Consider the following 18,429-nt stretch of genomic DNA (forward strand, 5'->3'; position numbering starts at 1 on the left):
GAGCTCGCATGCCATTTCAATCTGATTGTTTCCTATTTTTTGTTTTGTTTTACTTGCCGGCATTCTGAAAACGCAGTGTCTTGCTTCAGTGCAGTTGGTTTACCAAGGGCATGTACTTCCCTAAAAGTCACCAACTCCTGTGTCAGTAGTTAATTCATTTGAGTTTAAACTTCTGCTTCTCAAAACACATAATTGAAGGCCTCTGCTTAAACTTAATTTCCAGTTTGTATCCTTGGTACTTGATAAAGCTAGCTCTTATCTTTACGTCATTCAGGGTGAGGAAGACAATGGTACTAACTTTTTTGAAGTATGTGCAACTGTTACGCAAACCAGCAGTTTCTTTCTGAAAACTGAGTAGAGCTATTTTCAATCTACACCAATTTCCAAACCTGTCTACTTGAGGATCAGAGATAGTGTTAGCAAACTTCTAGAAAGCGCTTCATTGTAGTGATATGATTGAGGGCAAAGTCACCTCTTTTCTTGTCTGCCCTATTCTGTGACAACAGTAAAATGAACAAAGATGGCAGTCCTTGGGTAATTAAAAATGGATGTTGTGAATAATCAATGTATTACTTTACATTAGAAAATAGCCAGAGCTGTGAAAAGTGTTTTCAGAAGCAAGAAAACATGGTAGGCAAGGCCAGAACAGACAAGAGAATGTATCTGAAGCCCTTCATTAAGTACTGTATTCTGGACTATTCTGTGAGATGGTTCTGAGATATATTTTTCATTGTCATTTTGGGGACCAACATGTTAAAACCAAAAACTCCAACTCAAAAGAAACACCATGTGCATACATCTCAAACTATCCTTATAAAATTAATTTAAAAATTGTTTGAAGTCCAAGTCAGTATATTCTGCAATTTTTACTTCCTGAACACCCAAAACACTTGTTAACTATATATATATATATATATATATATATATATTTGGTTTTTCTAGGTAGGGTTTTGTTTATTATTTTTATTTATTTATTTATTTGAGAGTGACATATAGAGAACGAGGCAGGTAGAGAGAGAGAGAGAGAATGGGCACGCCTGGGCCTCCAGCCACTGCAGACGAACTCCAGATGTATGTGCCCCCTTATGCATCTGGCTAACATGGGTCCTGGGGAGTTGAGCCTCAAACCAGGGTCCTTAGGCTTCACAGGCAAGCGCTTAACCAGTAAGCCATCTCTCCAGCCCAGTTGGGAGATTTTTGATAACTGTTCGGATATCCATGCTTGTTATAGGTCTACTTAAGTGATTAATCTCATCTTGATTTAATTTAGGTAGGTCATATAAATCAAGGAAATCATCCATTTCTTTCAGATTTTCATACTTTGTGGGGTATATGCTTTTATGCTATATCCCTATGATTTTTTGAATTTCTCTGGTATCTGTTGGGATGTTACCTTTTTCATCTCTAATTTTATTAATTTGTATCTCTTCTCTCTTTCTTTTGCTCAGATCTCCTAAGGGTTTATCAATTTTGTTTATCCTTTCGTAGAACCATCTCTTTGTTTCATTGATTCTTTGGATTTTTTTTGTTGTTGTTGTTGTTGTTTGTTTGTATTTCATTAATTTCTGCCCTAATCTTTATTTTTTCTCCCCGACTACTGATTTTTGGTTTGCCTTGTTCTTCTTTTTCCAAGGCTTTAAGATGAAGCATTAGGTTGTTTACTTGCAACCTTTCTAATTTCTTTTTTTTTAAAATTATTTATTTATTTATTTATTTATTTATTTGAGAGAGACAGACACAGAGAGAAAGACAGATAGAGGGAGAGAGAGAGAATGGGCGCACCAGGGCTTCCAGCCTCTGCAAACGAACTCCAGACGCGTGTGCCCCCTTGTGCATCTGGCTAACGTGGGACCTGGGGAACCGAGCCTCGAACCGGGGTCCTTAGGCTTCACAGGCAAGCGCTTAACCGCTAAGCCATCTCTCCAGCCCCTAATTTCTTAATATAGGCACTTAAAGCTATAAATTTACCTCTTAGGACTGCCTTCATTGTGTCCCAGAGATTTTTGTATGTTGTGTTCTCATTATCATTTGACTCTATAAATTTTTTGATTTCCTTCTTGATTTCTTCAATGACCCATTCATCATTTAGTAGTGCGTTGTTTAATTTCCATGATTTTGTGTATGCTCTATAGCCTTTCTTGCTATTGATTTGTAGTTTGGTTCCATTGTGGTCAGATAGAATGCAAGGAATTATTTCAGTTTTTCTGTATTTGTTAAGATTTGCTTTGTGTCCTAATATATGGTCTATTTTAGAGAATGTTCCATGTGCTGCTGAAAAGAATGTATATTCTGCAGCATTTGGATGAAATGTCCTGTATATATCTGTTAGGTCCATTCCTTCTATGACCTCATTTAGTCCAGATGCCTCTCTGTTTATTTTTTCCTGGGATGACCTGTCAATTGATGAGGGTGGGATGTTGAAGTTACCCACTACTGCTGTGTTTGGTGTTATCTGTGGCCTTAGTTCTAATAGCATTTATTTAATGAATTTTGGGGCCCCCATGTTAGATGTATATATGTTTAGGATTGTAATGACCTCCTGTTGGAATGTGCCTTTAATCAATATAAAGTGACCTTTCTTATGTTTCTTAATTAATGTTGGACTGAAGTCTACCTTGTCAGATATTAGGATAGCAACCCCTGCTTGTTTTCTAGGTTCATTTGCTTGGAACACCGTTTTCCAGCCTTTTACCCTAAGATAGTGTCCATCCTTTGTAGAAAGATAGGTTTTTTGGAAGCAACAAATTGAAGGATCCTGCTTTTTTTTTTTTTTTTTTTTGGTTTTTCGAGGTAGGGTCTCCCTTTAGCCCAGGCTGACCTGGAATTCATTACGTAATCTCAGGGTGGCCTTGAACCCATGGTGATCCTCCTACATCTGTCGACCACGTGCTGGGATTAGAAGAGTATGCCACCACACCCGGCTAGGATCTTGCTTTTTAACCAAGTCTGCGAACCTATGCCTTTTGTTTGGGGCATTGAGGTCGTTGATATTAAGTGAATATTGAAAGGTGTATATTCATTTTTGCCATTTTTTTGTAATTCTTCTGGTTTTACCTTTGTTCTCTTGTGTTAACTAGTATTTGAGTATTGTTTGTTTTTTTTCCCGGTTCCTTATATGTGTGCTTTTATTTTTCTTCAGCATGGAGGATTCTTTCAACTATTTTCTGTAGAGCTGGTTTTGTCTTCAAATACTCCTTTAGCTTGCTTTTGTCATGGAATGTCCTTATTTCTCCGTCTATTTGAATGGATAGTTTTGCAGGATAAAGTTACCTTGGTTGACAGTTATCTTTCAGGATGTGGAATACATCACTCCACGCCGTTCTGGCTTTTAAAGTTTGTGTTGAGTAATCTGCTATAATCCTGATAGGCTTGCCTTTGTAGGTAACTTGATTTTTCTCTCTGACTGCCTTCACTAGTTTTTCTTTGGTTTGTGTGTTTGGTAGTTTGATTATAATATGGCGAGGAGAGGTTCTTTCCAGGTTTTGTCTGGCTGGTGTTCTAAAGGCTTCCTATATCTGCATTGGCACCTCTTTCCCAATTTGGGGGATGCTTTCTTATACGATTTTGTTGAAGACGCCTACTATGCCTTTGAAGTGAAATTCTTCTCCTTCTACTATGCCCTGAATTCTTATGTTTGATCTTTTCATAGTGTCCTGAATATCCTGAAATTCCCACTCATACTTTTCTATTAATTTATCTTTCTTTTTATTGGACTGTATTAGATCTGCCACCTGGTCTTCTAGTTTAGATATTCTGTCCTCTCCTTCATCCATTCTACTGGTGAGATTTTCTAGAGCATTTTTTATTTCATTAACTGTGTTCTTCATTGCTAGTATTTCTGACTGGTTTTTCTTTATTATTTCTATTTCCTTATTTACGTCTAGTATTGACCTTTCATTAAATCGGTGTCCTGTGGTTTTTTGTGATTCCTTTGATTTCCTCTTTCATTCCTTTGATTTCTTCTTTGACTTCTTTGAACATATTTATAATCATTCTTTTGAAATCTTTCTCAGGCATTTCCTCTAACTTGTTCTCACTGGAGGTCATTTCTGATGCATTAATACTTTTTGGTGGATTTATATTGTCTTGATTTTTGGTGTTTCTTATGTTATAATGTATATATTTTTTGCATCCTGGATTATTGAATGATTGGATTTTCTAGTTAGCTGGGTATTATTAGATGTATCAGACAATCTGATGTTATGTGACTTTAGAGTAGGAGCTTAAGGCGTTAGGTGTGGCCCTCAAGACTCTCAGAGTATCTACAAAAGTGACTTTAGGTGTTGAGTTTGCCTGCTATGAGAGTATTCAAGTAGGCTGAATGGAACAAAATGCAGGCAGATTCTAAAATTTAACTAAACAATGTATACTTTCAAGGAAAAACAGCTCAGAGTATTTATCCAGATCTTCTAACTGTCCCTTAGGGTGTTTGGTACCCCACCTACACCGTTAATCCTGACAATAGGAGGTTAAGATTTCTGATCTGTTGAGGGTTCCAAGTCAGCTTGTGAATAGGTGAGACCCTTCCTTGGTGTTATCCTAGTTACCTCTGTTCCTGCTTGGGTCCCGCTGTCAGTTCAAGTTGGCGTGGCCAGGTCCCTGGGCCACTGCTCTGTTTGCTGGAGCTGGTCACTGGTGGTGGGGGAGGGGAGGCTGCCTATGCTGCTCTAGTTCTCTCACTGTTCCACATGTTCTTCTACCTTGTGATCTGCTCCTCTGTTGTTCACTGCCGTGCTCCCTTCACATTTCTTGAGTTTGTGGAGAGCTCTAGTGTGAGTGGAAGCTCCCCTCACCTGGAATATCCTGCAGCTCAGGCTGAGCCTGGGACTTTCTGGTCTGCCGCTGCCGCCCCCGCTGCCGCTGCGTTCAGCTGAACTGCCGGAGCCGCTTCTATCGGCCCGTGCTGGCTCTGGATGTTGTGGATCTCTCCTACTTCTCCGCTGCCGCTTCAATTTCCTATACACCTCACTTTTTAGTAAAAGTGTGTATTTTGCTGAAATTATTTTTGGCTTTTTTTCCCCCTAGGCTGCTTTGGCGTGGTACCTATGCCACCATCTTAACCAGAAATCCATGATGGCCAAATTTTGTATGTAGGTTTCCTGTTTTGAATTCTTAGGGCTCCAGAAAAAAATAGAGATCAAAAAGCAAGGTAGGAAAAGGGGAAAGAATTTGTTGAGAAATGTACAGAATAGTAAAAGTATCCTCTTCTTTAATTTTTTGTTAAACATGATAAAATAGCCATTGCAAAAGATATTTATGTAGTGTACCTACTCTGTCCCAACATAAGATCAAACATACATAGCCCCTGCACTCACTGAGTTTATAATAATCTAAATAAGACCCCCACCCCCCAAAAAATGCAACAGCAAGGAGAATAAGAAGGGCATGACTGATGTTGAAGGTGTAGTAGTGTTAGTCTATTCACAGCCTTGTAGTCCAGGTTAAGCAATTTTGACTTTATACAAAGAACAGTGGAAGACCATCAACAGTTTTAAATAGTTAAATGAGATGATTAGTTTGTGTTTTAGAAAGATCATTCTGTCCACGTGAAGAATGATGTGAGTTAGGAGAACAGGACTATGGCAAGAATAGATGGAGGGAGGCTATATTAGTCAGGTTTTCTTTGTTGCTATGACAAATAGCCGAAACAGTCTAAAAAAGGAAAGATTTATTTCATCTCACAATTTCAGAGAATTTTACTCTATAGTAATTGGCTTCATTGTTTCTGGGCCCAGGGTAAGGTAGACTATCATGGTAGAAAGCATGTGGCAGAGCAAAGTTTAATCTCATATCATGGCAGTCAGGAAGTAAAGAGACAGTGAAGGGCTATGGACAAGGTATGTACTTCAAAACACCCCTAATGACCTACTTAAGCTGAGCCCCATTTCTAAAAGTTTCATCTTCTCTCAAAATAGTGTCATCAGTTGGGGGCCAAGCCTTCAACACACAGTCCCGAGGGACAATCATAACAGAGACTAGTGAAACTGTTGCAGTAAGCCAAAGGACAATCTATGATGTCCTGGAAAAAGACTGGAAATGAATTGTGAGATATTTGTGTAGTAATGACAGTAGGACGTGGAGATGCATAATATATAACTATGAAAGAGGACTAAGGAAAGGTCATTACTAAGCAGCATAGATAATTCTGCATGAAAACTGTCTTTGACAGTTTGAAGGAGGGTAGATCTTCAGTGTATTTTGGGATGTGGCGTTAGGCAAAACTTGAGAGATCTATGAGAGAGGTCCTTGCAGGTAACTGAATGATATAATGTAGAGCTCAAGAGGAAGTCAAGCTTGAGTTATAAATGTGTGAATATCTTCACATAAGAGATGTGTTAAACTATGAGCATAGATGAGATACTTATGGAGAAAGTATAAAAAGGCAACAGAGATCAAGTCTTAAGGAATGTCAAGAGGACTGGGATTGCTGCTTACTCCTATTCCTTGCTAACTCTTTATTTTAAACTTTTTATTGACAACTTCTGCAATTATACACAATAAACCATGTTAATTCCCTCCACTCTCCCATTTCCCTCTCTTTACTAATTCTTTTTTTTTTTAGATTTTTTAATAAATATTTTTATTTTTATTTATTTATTTGAGAGTGACAGACACAGAGAGGAGACAGATAGAGGGAGAGAGAGAGAATGGGCGCGCCAGGGCTTCCAGCCTCTGCAAACGAACTCCAGACGCGTGTGCCCCCTTGTGCATCTGGCTAACGTGGGACCTGGGGAACCGAGCCTCGAACCGGGGTCCTTAGGCTTCACAGGCAAGCGCTTAACCGCTAAGCCATCTCTCCAGCCCACTTTACTAATTCTTATAAACAAACAAAATAGACCCAGATGAATAGAACATTCATTATATGACAATGGCATTGCTTGTAATAGCTTATAATAATTTTTTTCAATACTACTTTTATTTATTTATTTATTTGACAGACAAAGAAGGAGAGAGAGAATGGGAAGCCAGGGCCTCCAGCCACTGCAAACGAACTTCACACACATGTGCCCTCTGTGCATCTGGCTAATGTGGGTTCTGGGGAATCAAACTGGGGTCCTTTGGCTTTGCAGGCAAACACCTTAACTGCTAAGCCATCCCTTCAGCCCTCAACACTACTTTTGGTCTGTTATGCACAGTCTACCTTAGAAATTTGAAATGTATTCAGTGTATAAGCTTTATTTTTGGAGCAGATAAACTCACTGACAGTGGTCCTTGCCAGTCTTTTATATGTCTCCCTTTTTCAACCCAAAGGTATCTCTGCATAATATAGTGCCTTCTTGTCAAGAGTTTTATTTAGCTATAAAATTACATTTTATAGGAACAAAACACTTCTGTGGCTTAGTGTTTTCATGTTAAAACGAATAAATCTAAAGTGTCTTGTTTGATGATTTTTATAAGTAAAGATATGTAGTGTATGACATATCAGGGTCTAGAATTAGACAATGATTTGGGTTGGCCATGGAGGATTTGTTTAAGATTTCCTGCTTTATAGTCCTGGGTAAGATTGAACAAGATGGACTCAGAAGTTTCCATCTTATTTCCTCTTGCACAAATAAAACAATGTTTAGATTGATAAATTGTTACCTTCCAGGCAATTTAACATTTTAAAACAGTTTTTGTCATTCATTTTGTCATGCATTATAAAATCTTGCCAAGTAGTCTTTCCTATTAAATTGGCACATATTGTGGTTTGTAGCTACATAAAATATTAGTATGCATTCTTAAGATGTTATGAACAGAGGTTTCCAAGAATGTTTCATGAATTTCACAGAGGAATTATTATTCCTATTGGTTAGCTAGAACATGATTTTGATTGTTTTCATTTTAAATTAACACTCTGCTTGTGCTACTTTATATTCTCCTTCAAAATGCCTGGATGAAGGAGTGAACTGTAACTATCTTGGGCAGTTGTTCTACTCTCTGGTACTCCTAGAAATATATAACTAGAGGACCTTCTGTGCAAAAGAGAAAAAGGTATTTTGTTTGGTTGTTTTAATTTTTTGTGTATTCATTGAGCAAAAAAAAAAAATCCTCTCTGAGCATCAAGCACTATTCTGGAAAAAAATATATGTATCTCCGTTAGTAAAACAAAGTCTTTTCCTTGAAAACGTGTACAAAGTAGGGGAAGATAATCAATTGATAATAACTTAATATGTAATCATATCCAATTTTAGAAAGTTGTAATTACTGCAGAAGAAGGTAAAAGCAGAGTTAGGGGGTTGAAAGTGGTAGCTATGGGACTGTAGAGTAATCAGGGAAGGTGGTGATCAAAGATGAGGAAGTTAGCCAAATACATATCTGTGTGAGGAATTTACAGATAGCTTTGGAGAGCCAGTGTAATGTCCCTAAGGCAGAAGGTGTAAGTACTTGAAACATAGTTTGGAAGCAAGAAGGCCAACATAATTAAAAAGGTGGTGTAATCTGGGTGTGGTGGCACACGCCTTTGATCTCAACACTTGGGAGGCTGAGTTGCTATGAGTTTCAGGCCAGTATGAGATTGCATAGTGAATTCCAGGTCAGTCTTGGGCTAGAGCAAGACCTTACCTTGGGAAAAAAAAAAAAAAAAAAAAGGTGGTTGAAGGAAAAATTATTAGGAGGTAAGGTTAGAGAAGAGGAATCATAGAGCCTTGTAGATCATTGTAAAGACAGGTTGTGACCCTACCTCAAACAAGGCTTAGGGACGGTGCAATACCCACTATGCGCAGTAGTTACAGTGCTTTTGCATTCTGATATTTACTTTCACGGGCACACAGTAGGCTTACATCTGCAACCATTCTTAGCTTTGTAGACAGATACAAGACAGCAAATACACTACGTCAACACAATAGCTTCAGATATCTCTTCAAATAACTCAAAAGTCTCAAGGCAGGTTCCCAGCCCCAAAGTAAGCACTTTCAGTTGTATGGAATAAAGCTATATGTGGACTGCCTTACCTCTGAAACTAAAATCCAATAGGATTTTATGCCAATATACTAAGTCTAGTAGGAACTGTATCTAATATGAATTATATCTCTCAAAATCCAAAAGTATAGCTGTTACTAGATGCATGCTGGGGAGACATCATACACGGAAGCTGAGGCCTGTTTCTCCATGTGCTTTTATACAATCCTGTTCATGTGTACCTTTGGCTGTGAGTCTACTCATACTCCTTCCAGCCTGATGATGACTCACCAATAAATGGTCATGTCATTTTTGTAACAGGATTGAACACAGCTGACGTTCCTATTTCCCATGGAGAAAGATTTTGGGCATGGCATTGAGCCTTTCTCCATTGGGAAATGTTAAGAGGTAGTTTTATTTTCCCTTAGTTTTTTTTTTTAAGATTTTATTTTCATTTTTATTTACTTGTTAGAGACAGAGAGAGAGAGTGTGTATGAGAGTGAGAATGGGCACTCTAGGGCTCTAGCCATTGCAAATGAACTCCAGATGCATGTGCCACCATGTGCATCTGGCTTGGGAAATTGAGCCTGGGTCCTTAGGCTTCACAGGCAAGCTGCCTTAACCACTAAACAATCAGCCCCCTTGGCTTTTTTTTTTTTTTTTTTTTTTTTGGGACAGGGTCATATCATGTAGTCCTGGATTGCTTGGACTCATTACATGGACCAGTTTGACCTCAAACTTGTCGTAATTCTTCTACCTGTGCTTCCCAAGTGCTAGGACTACAGACATACAACACTATGTACTTCTTGAGGAACAAAATTACACTTGTATTTTAAAAGCATCACTTTGTGTTAAGAATAGATTTTAGGGGCTGGAGACATGGTTTAGCAGTTAAGGTTAAGGCCTGCAAAGCCTAAGGACCCAGGTTTGATTACCCATGTAAGCCAGATGCACAAGATGGCACATGTGTCTGGAGTTTGTCTGCAGTGACTAGAGGCCTTGGCACACCCTTTTCTCTCTCCCTCTGCCTTTCTCTCTGTCTCAAATAATTAAATTAAAAAAATACTTTTTTAAAAAGAAAGAATAAATTTTAGGTACAAAGGAGAAAGTGGAGACCAGATTTCTGTTATCTACCAAGAGAGGATAGTGGCTTGAAGTTGAAGTACTTGTGAAAAGGATCAAATACTAAATATAATTTGAAAGAAAAACCAGCAGGATTTCTTTTACATTGAAGATTAAGATTGCACAAGTGCAGTGGAGTGCTTACTACTGAGATGGTTTCTGTGAGGTGAAGGAAGAGAGACCTCTGTAACATAGAAGTGTTTGTGGAAATTGAGTTTAGGAATTGTTATGTAAATATAAGTTGAATTTAAGTACATAACTTTGAAAATCTTTGTTAGATCAATGGTATTTAAAGCCATTAAAGTAGATGAGATCACTAAAGTAGTGAGTATAAATGGTGAAGATCAGGACTGAATGTGTAGGGGGTGTGTGTCTGTACACATGTCTCTGTGTTTAGTACCAATTTGTTTGTTTCCTTAGGTTGTTTCACATCACTTAACATCCACTCCAGCAAATGTAAAACTTAAAATTATTTTATTCAAGTCATATTAAACCTAAGATTATTTTTCTTTATATTTTTAAATGTTTTTTTTTTCACTTGAAGGTTCTTGTTTTGCTTTTTCGTTTGGAATAAGGCTATATCTACCCCAAGGGCTATTTATTCATTTAACATTTTGACTCTAAAAGTATTACTTAGCTTATTTGATTAAAGTATTATCCGATTTGTTTTCTTTTTTAGGGATGATTTGGTCAGACATTAAAAGACTCTGGTATGAGGGACTGGAAGACTTCTTAGAAGAGTCTCGTAATCAACTCAGTTTTGTCATGAATTCCCTCTATTTGGCAACTTTTGCTCTCAAAGTGGTAGCTCACAATAAGGTGAGTATTTACTATGTCAGTTAAAGAGATAGAAGTTAATTTTTAAGAATGAAAGAGCCAAGATAATACTTACCTATGTGATTTAGGGTTATCTGGGTTCAAATCAGTGGTATGTTTTCAGTTTAAAACAATCTGTGAGCCAGGCGTGGTGGTGCCGGCCTGTAATCCCAGCACTTGGGAGGCAGAGGGAGGAGGATTGCTGTGAGTTTGAGGCCACCATGAGACTACTTAGTGAATTCCAGGTCAGCCTGGGCTAGGAGTGAGACCCTACCTTGGAAAACCAAAAAATAAAAAATTACCTTCTGTTGGGCTGGAGATATGGTTTAGTGGTTAAGGTACTTGTCTACAAAGCCTAAAGACCCATGTTCTACTCTCCAGATCCCACATAAGCCAGACACAAGGTAATGCAAGTGCAGGGTCACATGTGTACAAGATGGCACATGTGCCTGGAGTTTGATTACAGTGGCTGGAGGCTCTGGCATGCCAATTCTCTCTCACACACTCACTTTTACTCTCTCTTCTCTCATTTAAAAAAAAAAAAAAAAAAGGTTTACCTTCTCTTAAACATTGTGGAAGAGAGGCCAGAAAGGTTGCAAGAGCCACCAGGTGGGAAAGAGTATGCAGAGACATTACCTACCCCAACAGTGACTGTTACATTCATGGTGAATATCAGTAACTCCACTGAGAAAGGCCCTCAGTGGAATGGAGGCAGGAAGGAGGGGATCTAGTAGGATAATACAATGGGAATGGAACCAATACATGATCTGTCCATACAATGAAGTTCTTTTCTTCTCATGCTGGGGACATGGCACAGTGGTTAAAGGTGCTTGCTTGCAAAGCCCAAGGCTCAATTCCCTATCCATCCAAGTAACCAAAAAGTCTGGCATTCTATTTGTAGTGCCAGGAGACCCTGCCATTCTCCATTCCCCGTACTCCCACACATGCAAATAAATTTTTTAAAAATGCCCTTTCCCAAGGCCAGAAAAATTAATGTTCGCTATCTTTGTTTCAGCCTTGAGTTTAAAATTCTTTTGAGGTGTCATTCCAGGAGCTAAAAGACATAATATTTTTTGCTTTCTTACTTTTTATGGTTTATAGAGAAAACAATTGATTCTATCACTTTATTTTATTTAAAAACTGTTTAACTGATTAATAGTATGTAGCATATTGCTTATTTATGTTCAATAACTGGAGTGTGAGGTTCCTGAGAAAACACAAATTGGTCATACCGAGGTTAATGGCTTAATTGATTGAATTGCATTGCTTTTCAGAATGATTTCCTTGGTTCAGAAAGTGAGTTCCTCCTACAGTTTTCTTACTCAAAACCAGGTGTTTTGAAAATAGCAGGATATATTGTTAATCTCAAGGTGGCATCTCATTACTGGCATGTTAATTTCAGGCAGCTGAGACATGTGGGATACTCCATATCTAGGTATGGTGATGTATTTTTGTTTACTTGAAAGGTGAAAAAAGTTTCTGTGGTTTGCTCTAAAATCTCAAGTAAAAGGACTAGGTTAATTAAATATAATAGTTAATAATTGACAGCATACATGTTCACAGTTTATATTATAGAAGTTAAGAAAATGAGCCATTTCATTCATTAAAAATTTAATTATGTGGGGGCCATAGAGATGCTTAGCAGTTAAGGAACTTGCCTGCAAAGCCTAATGACCAAGTTCAGTTACCCAGTGCTCATGTAAAGCCAGATGTACAAGGTTATGCATGCATTTGGAGTTTGTTTGCAGTGGCTGGAGGCCTTGCATGCCTGTTCTCTCTGTCTGTCTATCTCTGTCTGCTTGCAAATAAATAAATATATAATACTAAAAAATATTTTATTTATTATTAACAACATAGGCTTCATCATGTGTTGGTACCCTCTTTTCCCTTTTCCCTGCCCCCATTCCACTGGGAACCTTCCTCAGTGGAATTGCAAGTATTTCCCATGGGGTTGTGGGTTATGTGTTGTGGGAGCAGCAGTCAGGTTTTGTTTTTTTTTTTTTTTTTGGTGGGGAGGGAATGCCTCTGGACATGATGTCTCAACCTGTAGCTCTTGAAATCTTTATACCCCCTCTTCTGCAAAATTCCCTGAGCCATGGTAGGTGAGTTTTAAGTGTACTTCAATGATGAACTCTTAAGGAGTCTCTGGATCTCTTCTTTGGTAGGTGTTGAATATCCTTAGCGTGTCTGCTTCACCCTGGCGATGATTGTCAGGTTCAGCAGGGAAACAACATTCTTGCTCATCTCCTCCATTCCTTTGTGGTTTCAGCCGTGGCATGGCTGAAGTGCGAGGGGTAGTTTATCTCCTCGAGTCTCACTACCCTCTGTACAAGAATAGATTCTCCAGTGGAGAATGAAGTCAGCAGAGTTTAAATGGGATAAGCATTATTAATTTAGGGAGAATTTGATGTTTGTAACCCCTCTTTTAGCCAAAGGCTAATGAGAGTTTGACACTGGAGAGCATAATCTTTGTCTCCATAGGAATCTGATCTGGTTCCCAACTCCAGATATGTTTTTTTTTTGTTGTTGTTTTTTGTTTTTTGTTTTTTTTTTACATTGAGCAGATCTCTTAGCCAGTCAGAAAGCTATGGTTACCCACCAAGGCTGTGGGGCACTATTGCAGTGGTGTGTTCAACCTGTTGGGGTATATTTGCTTCTGGGTAGCTTAGACCTTTGGTTGCTCAGACCATTGTGGGCTATCTGGGGACTGGCTGTCTTCCATATTCCAGCCAGTTCTCTTCACGTTCTTTGTCAGCAGTATATGGTGCCTTCAGCAATAGGGTCTTCTTACCTTTTGCCCCAGGCAGGAAATCAGGTGCTTTGACAGAAGCCTGTCTTGTTTGGGGGACCTCTTAGGTCCCTCTGATCATTGTGGGTAGCAACCAATTTCTGGTACTGGGAGTTACAGGTCTGAGACAAAAACTTCTTTTAAGGTTAGGCTTTATCCCACCTATTCCAAAGTCTTCCTATTGAGGGTTATATCTTTTACTCTGTCTTCAAGGATAAAGGTTCTATTATAGCAGTTCATTTTGTATTTAGTGTTTGTTTTCTCTTCTCCCCTTCCCCTCCCCTCAAACCATCCTTAGTGTCTGGGCCTTGAGTTGCCTATCAGATATGTCAGCATCTCAAGCTGGTCCAGGTTAGGAACCACAGATGAGTGAGAATGCAGCATTTGTCTTTCTGTGACTATGTGAGTTTGCTGAGTATGGACTGTTCCAAGTTCACCCATTTTTCTACAAATTTCATTGTATTGGTTTTTCTTACTGCTGAGTAGAATTCCATTGTGTAAATGTACCACAACTTTGTTATCCATTCATCCAGTGATGGGCACCTGGGTTGGTTCCAGTTCTTAGCTATTGTGAATTCAGCAGTTATAAACAAAGTTGAGCAAATATCTCGGTAGTGAAGCATGGAACATTTAGGATGAATGCCAAGTAAGGGAAAAGCTGGGTCTATTGGTAGCTCTGTATTCATCTTTTTCAGGAATCTCCATAGTGGTTGTGCAAGTTTACATTCCTGCCAACAGTGAGTGAGGGCTCCTGTTTCCCCACATCCTTGCCAACACTTGTAGTTTGATTTAATGATTGCCATCCTTACTGGAGTTAGGTGGAATCTTATAGTTGTTTGAATTTGCATTTCCCTGATGTTTAAGGATGTTGAACATTTCTTAAGTGCATATTACCCATTTCTGAGTAAAAACTTCTGGAAAATCTCTATATTGAGTAAGTGGTATTGCTTCAGATACATAGATGTCTTTTATTTAGTTAAAACATTGTATTGATTAATAAAGAAAACTTTGGGCTTGGGGGCATTGCTCAATGGTTACAAGCACTGGTTTGAAAAGCCTGCCAGCCCTGGTTCAATTCTCAAGCCAGCCATGTAAGATGGTACAAAAAAACATGGTATAAGTTTCTGACATTTGTTTGCAGTGGCAAGAGGCCTGGTGTGCCCAGACACCACACACATACACACAAACACACACACACTTGCATGTACTTGTGAAAATAAATAAATTAAAACTTATTTTTAAAACTCTCAAAACAGAAATTCCTGCATAAGAAGACATAATTTAAATAATTTTGTGTCTACCTTTTAAAAAATTTTTTGTTTATTTTTATTTATTTATTTGAGAGCGACAGACAGAGAGAGAAAGAGGCACATAGAGAGAGAGAGAATGGGCACGCCAGGGCCTCCAGCCACTGCAAACGAACTCCAGATGGATGTACCCCTTGTGCATCTGGCTAATGTGGGTCCCGGGGAATTGAGCCTTGAACCGAGGTTCTTAGGCTTCACAGGCAAGTGCTTAACCGCTAAGCCATCTCTCCAGCTCTGTGCTTACCTTTTAGTTTATTGTTATTTACTTATTTATTTGACAGAGAAAGAGAGAGAGAGAGGGAGAGAATGGCTGTGCCAGGGCCTCCAGCCATGGCAAACGAACTCCAGATGCATGTGCCCCTTGTGTATCTGGCTAACATGGGTCCTGGGGAATTGAACCTGGGCCCTTTGGCTTTGCAGGCAAATGCCTTAACCACTAAGCCATCCCTCTAGCCCTGTACTTACCTTTTACTTTTCTTCCTAACTCTAGTTTCATGACTTTGCTGATAGAAAGGACTGGGATGCATTCCATCCTACACTAGTTGCAGAAGGGCTTTTTGCATTTGCAAATGTTCTGAGTTATCTTCGCCTCTTCTTTATGTATACAACCAGCTCTATCTTGGGTCCATTGCAGGTAAGAGTTATAATTTTCTTAAAGAACATTTGTTATATATCATTATTACATCTTTCTACTTACCTATTGGAACACAGTTCTCTTAGGATGTTAAAGCTACCCTTTGGATGTGGTAGTGCTTACCTGTATCCCAGCACTTGGAAGGGGATCAGGACTTCAAGGCCTTCTTCAGCTACTTAGTGGTTTTGAGGCCAGCCTGGGCCATATGAGACCCTGTCTCAATAAAACAAAAGAAAACAAGAAGAAAAAAGAAAACCAAATAACTTAAACTTTGCTTTTGAAAATAATTAGAAGGATAACATTCATCTACTTTGCTTCAGGCTCATTGATAATACTTTACTTCAGAAACTCAAATGTTGTATTAAGCTACTTACTGTCTATGGGCCTTCTTTTACTTTATGGGCATTCATGTTTAAAAATATACTTCAGATAAGAGAGTAATAAAAAAATATGCTTTTTATCAAAATGAATTTCATGTTTAAACTTACAAATTATAAGATAAATATGAAAGATCTTGTGCAAAAAAATAATCATAGTTAATAATGTTGCAAGAAATATTTTGTAAGTACTATTTTACTTTTAATGAATAATAAGTGTACTAGGTTGGAGTGGATTATTTAAAACTAAACATTTCATAGAGATTCTGTGGTGTAGCTTTATACCTTCCAGCACTTAGTAGTTAAGAAATTGAGCTTTTGCTATGATACATGATTTGTCTGAAGGAGTGTGACTATTATGTATGAAATTCCAAAAGTAAATAAATTTTCTTTTCATCAAAGAAAGGACTCACAATTGGTTGAATTTATACCACAGAATTTAGTAGTTATTTTTAGAAAGGAGAATCATCTCTTCTGGCTATACCTAATCTGTACTTCTGAAAATATGAACAATATTGGTAAGCCAAAATTTACTGGTAATTTAGATTATATTTTATATTTTCCAAGAAGACATTTCAGGGCTAGAGAGATAGCTTAGCCATCAGCTGCTTGCCTGTGAAGCCTAGTGACTCAGGTTTGATTCCCCAGTATCACATAAGCCAGATGCACAAGGTGGCACATATACCTGGAGTTCATTTGCAGTGGCTAAAAGGCCCTAGAATACCTATTCTCTCTCTCACTTTCTTTCTCAAATAAATACATAAAATACTTTTTAAAAGAAGACATTTTAAAGTTAAAGACTCAATTACCTTTTCCAAACTGACATATAAATAAACTATGTAAGAAAAATCCTGATTTGATTAGATTTGGTATAATCCTGCAATTGTATCTCTTTTTAAATTGTGTTCTTTTTTTAATGAAAAGGTGATACTCTTATAGAGGCTCTCTCCCACCACAATTCTGCTGAGAGTCTTCCTTATTCCTTATGGGGTTATTGGTATTCATTAAGGGGACCAAGTGACATCAGTCAGTCTCTGCAGTGGTGGGGAGTGTCAGGTGCTATAGGCTATTACCACCACCTGGAGGCTCTTAGAATCTTCCTATCCCTTCTTCCTCTATATTCTATGTTCCCTGAGCCTTGGCAGGCAAGATAGAGGTCTGATTGAGTGTTGAGTTCTCTATAGTCAGTGTGACACCAGGGGAGGGAGACAACACAGTTCTGGCGCTGGGCTATAGTCCATGGTTTTAGGGCTATGATTTCTCCACCGTCTATGGTATTCTTCTATTTGGGTAATGACTTGTAGGATGGTATCTAGGAGTTAATTCATGTTTCCATTAATTGTGGGTATTTCCCCCATGCTCCCCATTCCCCTACTCCATAGACGTTTCCACCACTACTTTTTTCTTTCATCCTTTCTTTCTTTTTGCTGTCTCTTGATGTGTTACTGAGTAGTCCTCCCTCCCTATTTTACCCCTTTCCTAGCTTCATTCTAGTACCATGTCTATACATGAAATTAACTGAAGCTGATCCAGGTTAGGAACCTCATATGAGAGAGACCATGTGGCTTCTGTCTTTCTGAGCCTGTGTGACCTCCCTTAGCATTTTTCCCAGGTCCATCCATTTTCCTGAAAATTGGATTATTTCATTTTTTCCTCACTACTGAGTAGAATTCCATTGTGTGTATGTACCACATCTTCATTATCCATTCATTTGATGATGGGCATCTGGGCTGATTCTAGTTCCTGGCTTTTGTGAATGGAGCAGCAAAAAAGATGGAGGAACATGTGTCTCTGTAGTACATAGTAGTGGGTTGCATCCCTATGAATTTTGAGATGGCTTTTTCAACTCTGTGAAGAATGTTGCTAGGATTTTGATTGGGATTGCATAAAGTCTGTGTATTGCTTTTGTTAGGATAGCCATTGTAACAATATTAATTCTTCAATCCATGATCATGGAAGGTCCCTCCATTTTATCATGTCCTCCTCCAGTTCTTTTTCCAATACTTTTATGTTTTCATTGTATAGCTCTTTTACTTCCTTTTGACTAGGGAGATTTGAAGGTATTTGATTTTGTGTGTGTGTGTGTGTGTGTGTGTGTGTGTGTGTGTGTGTACGACTATTGTAAATGAGACAGCTTCCCTGATTTCTTCTTCCATATTATTTTCATTGACATATACAAAGGCTTGTGTGGTGGTTTGATTCAGGTGACCCCATAAGCTTATGTGGCCTGAATGCTAGATTCCCCAGCTGGTGGCAAATTGGGAATTGGTGCCTCCTGGAAGCAGTGTATTGTTATTGTTCAGGGTAGGCGTATGGGTATTATAGCCAGCTTCCTATTGCCAGTGTTTGACACACTCTCCTATTGTTGTTGTATGCCGGATGTTGGCCAGGAGGTGATGTCCACTCTCTGCTCATGCCATCATTTTCTTCTGCCATCATGGAGCTTCCCCTTAAGTCTGTGAGTGGATGTTTTTGGTTCTCTTATGTACAGAATCATGTCATCTG

General features: G+C 38.5%; 1 protein-coding gene across 3 annotated transcripts in view; it reads left to right on the forward strand.

The window, feature by feature from the left end:
- The window catches only part of Trpc1 (transient receptor potential cation channel subfamily C member 1), a 107,397-nt gene that overhangs the window by 48,897 nt on the left and 40,071 nt on the right, over positions 1-18,429 (forward strand). For 2 of the 3 annotated variants that reach the window (XM_004663620.2, XM_004663619.3), the window contains 2 exons: positions 10,682-10,821; positions 15,404-15,547. In XM_004663620.2, the coding sequence (XP_004663677.2) occupies positions 10,682-10,821; positions 15,404-15,547 (284 nt within the window). The remainder of the gene's footprint in view (positions 1-10,681; positions 10,822-15,403; positions 15,548-18,429) is intronic. The other variant, XM_045136789.1, reaches the window with a different exon arrangement.

Source organism: Jaculus jaculus, chromosome 17 (genome assembly GCF_020740685.1).
Source record: "Jaculus jaculus isolate mJacJac1 chromosome 17, mJacJac1.mat.Y.cur, whole genome shotgun sequence".
Taxonomy (NCBI): Eukaryota; Metazoa; Chordata; class Mammalia; order Rodentia; family Dipodidae; genus Jaculus; species Jaculus jaculus.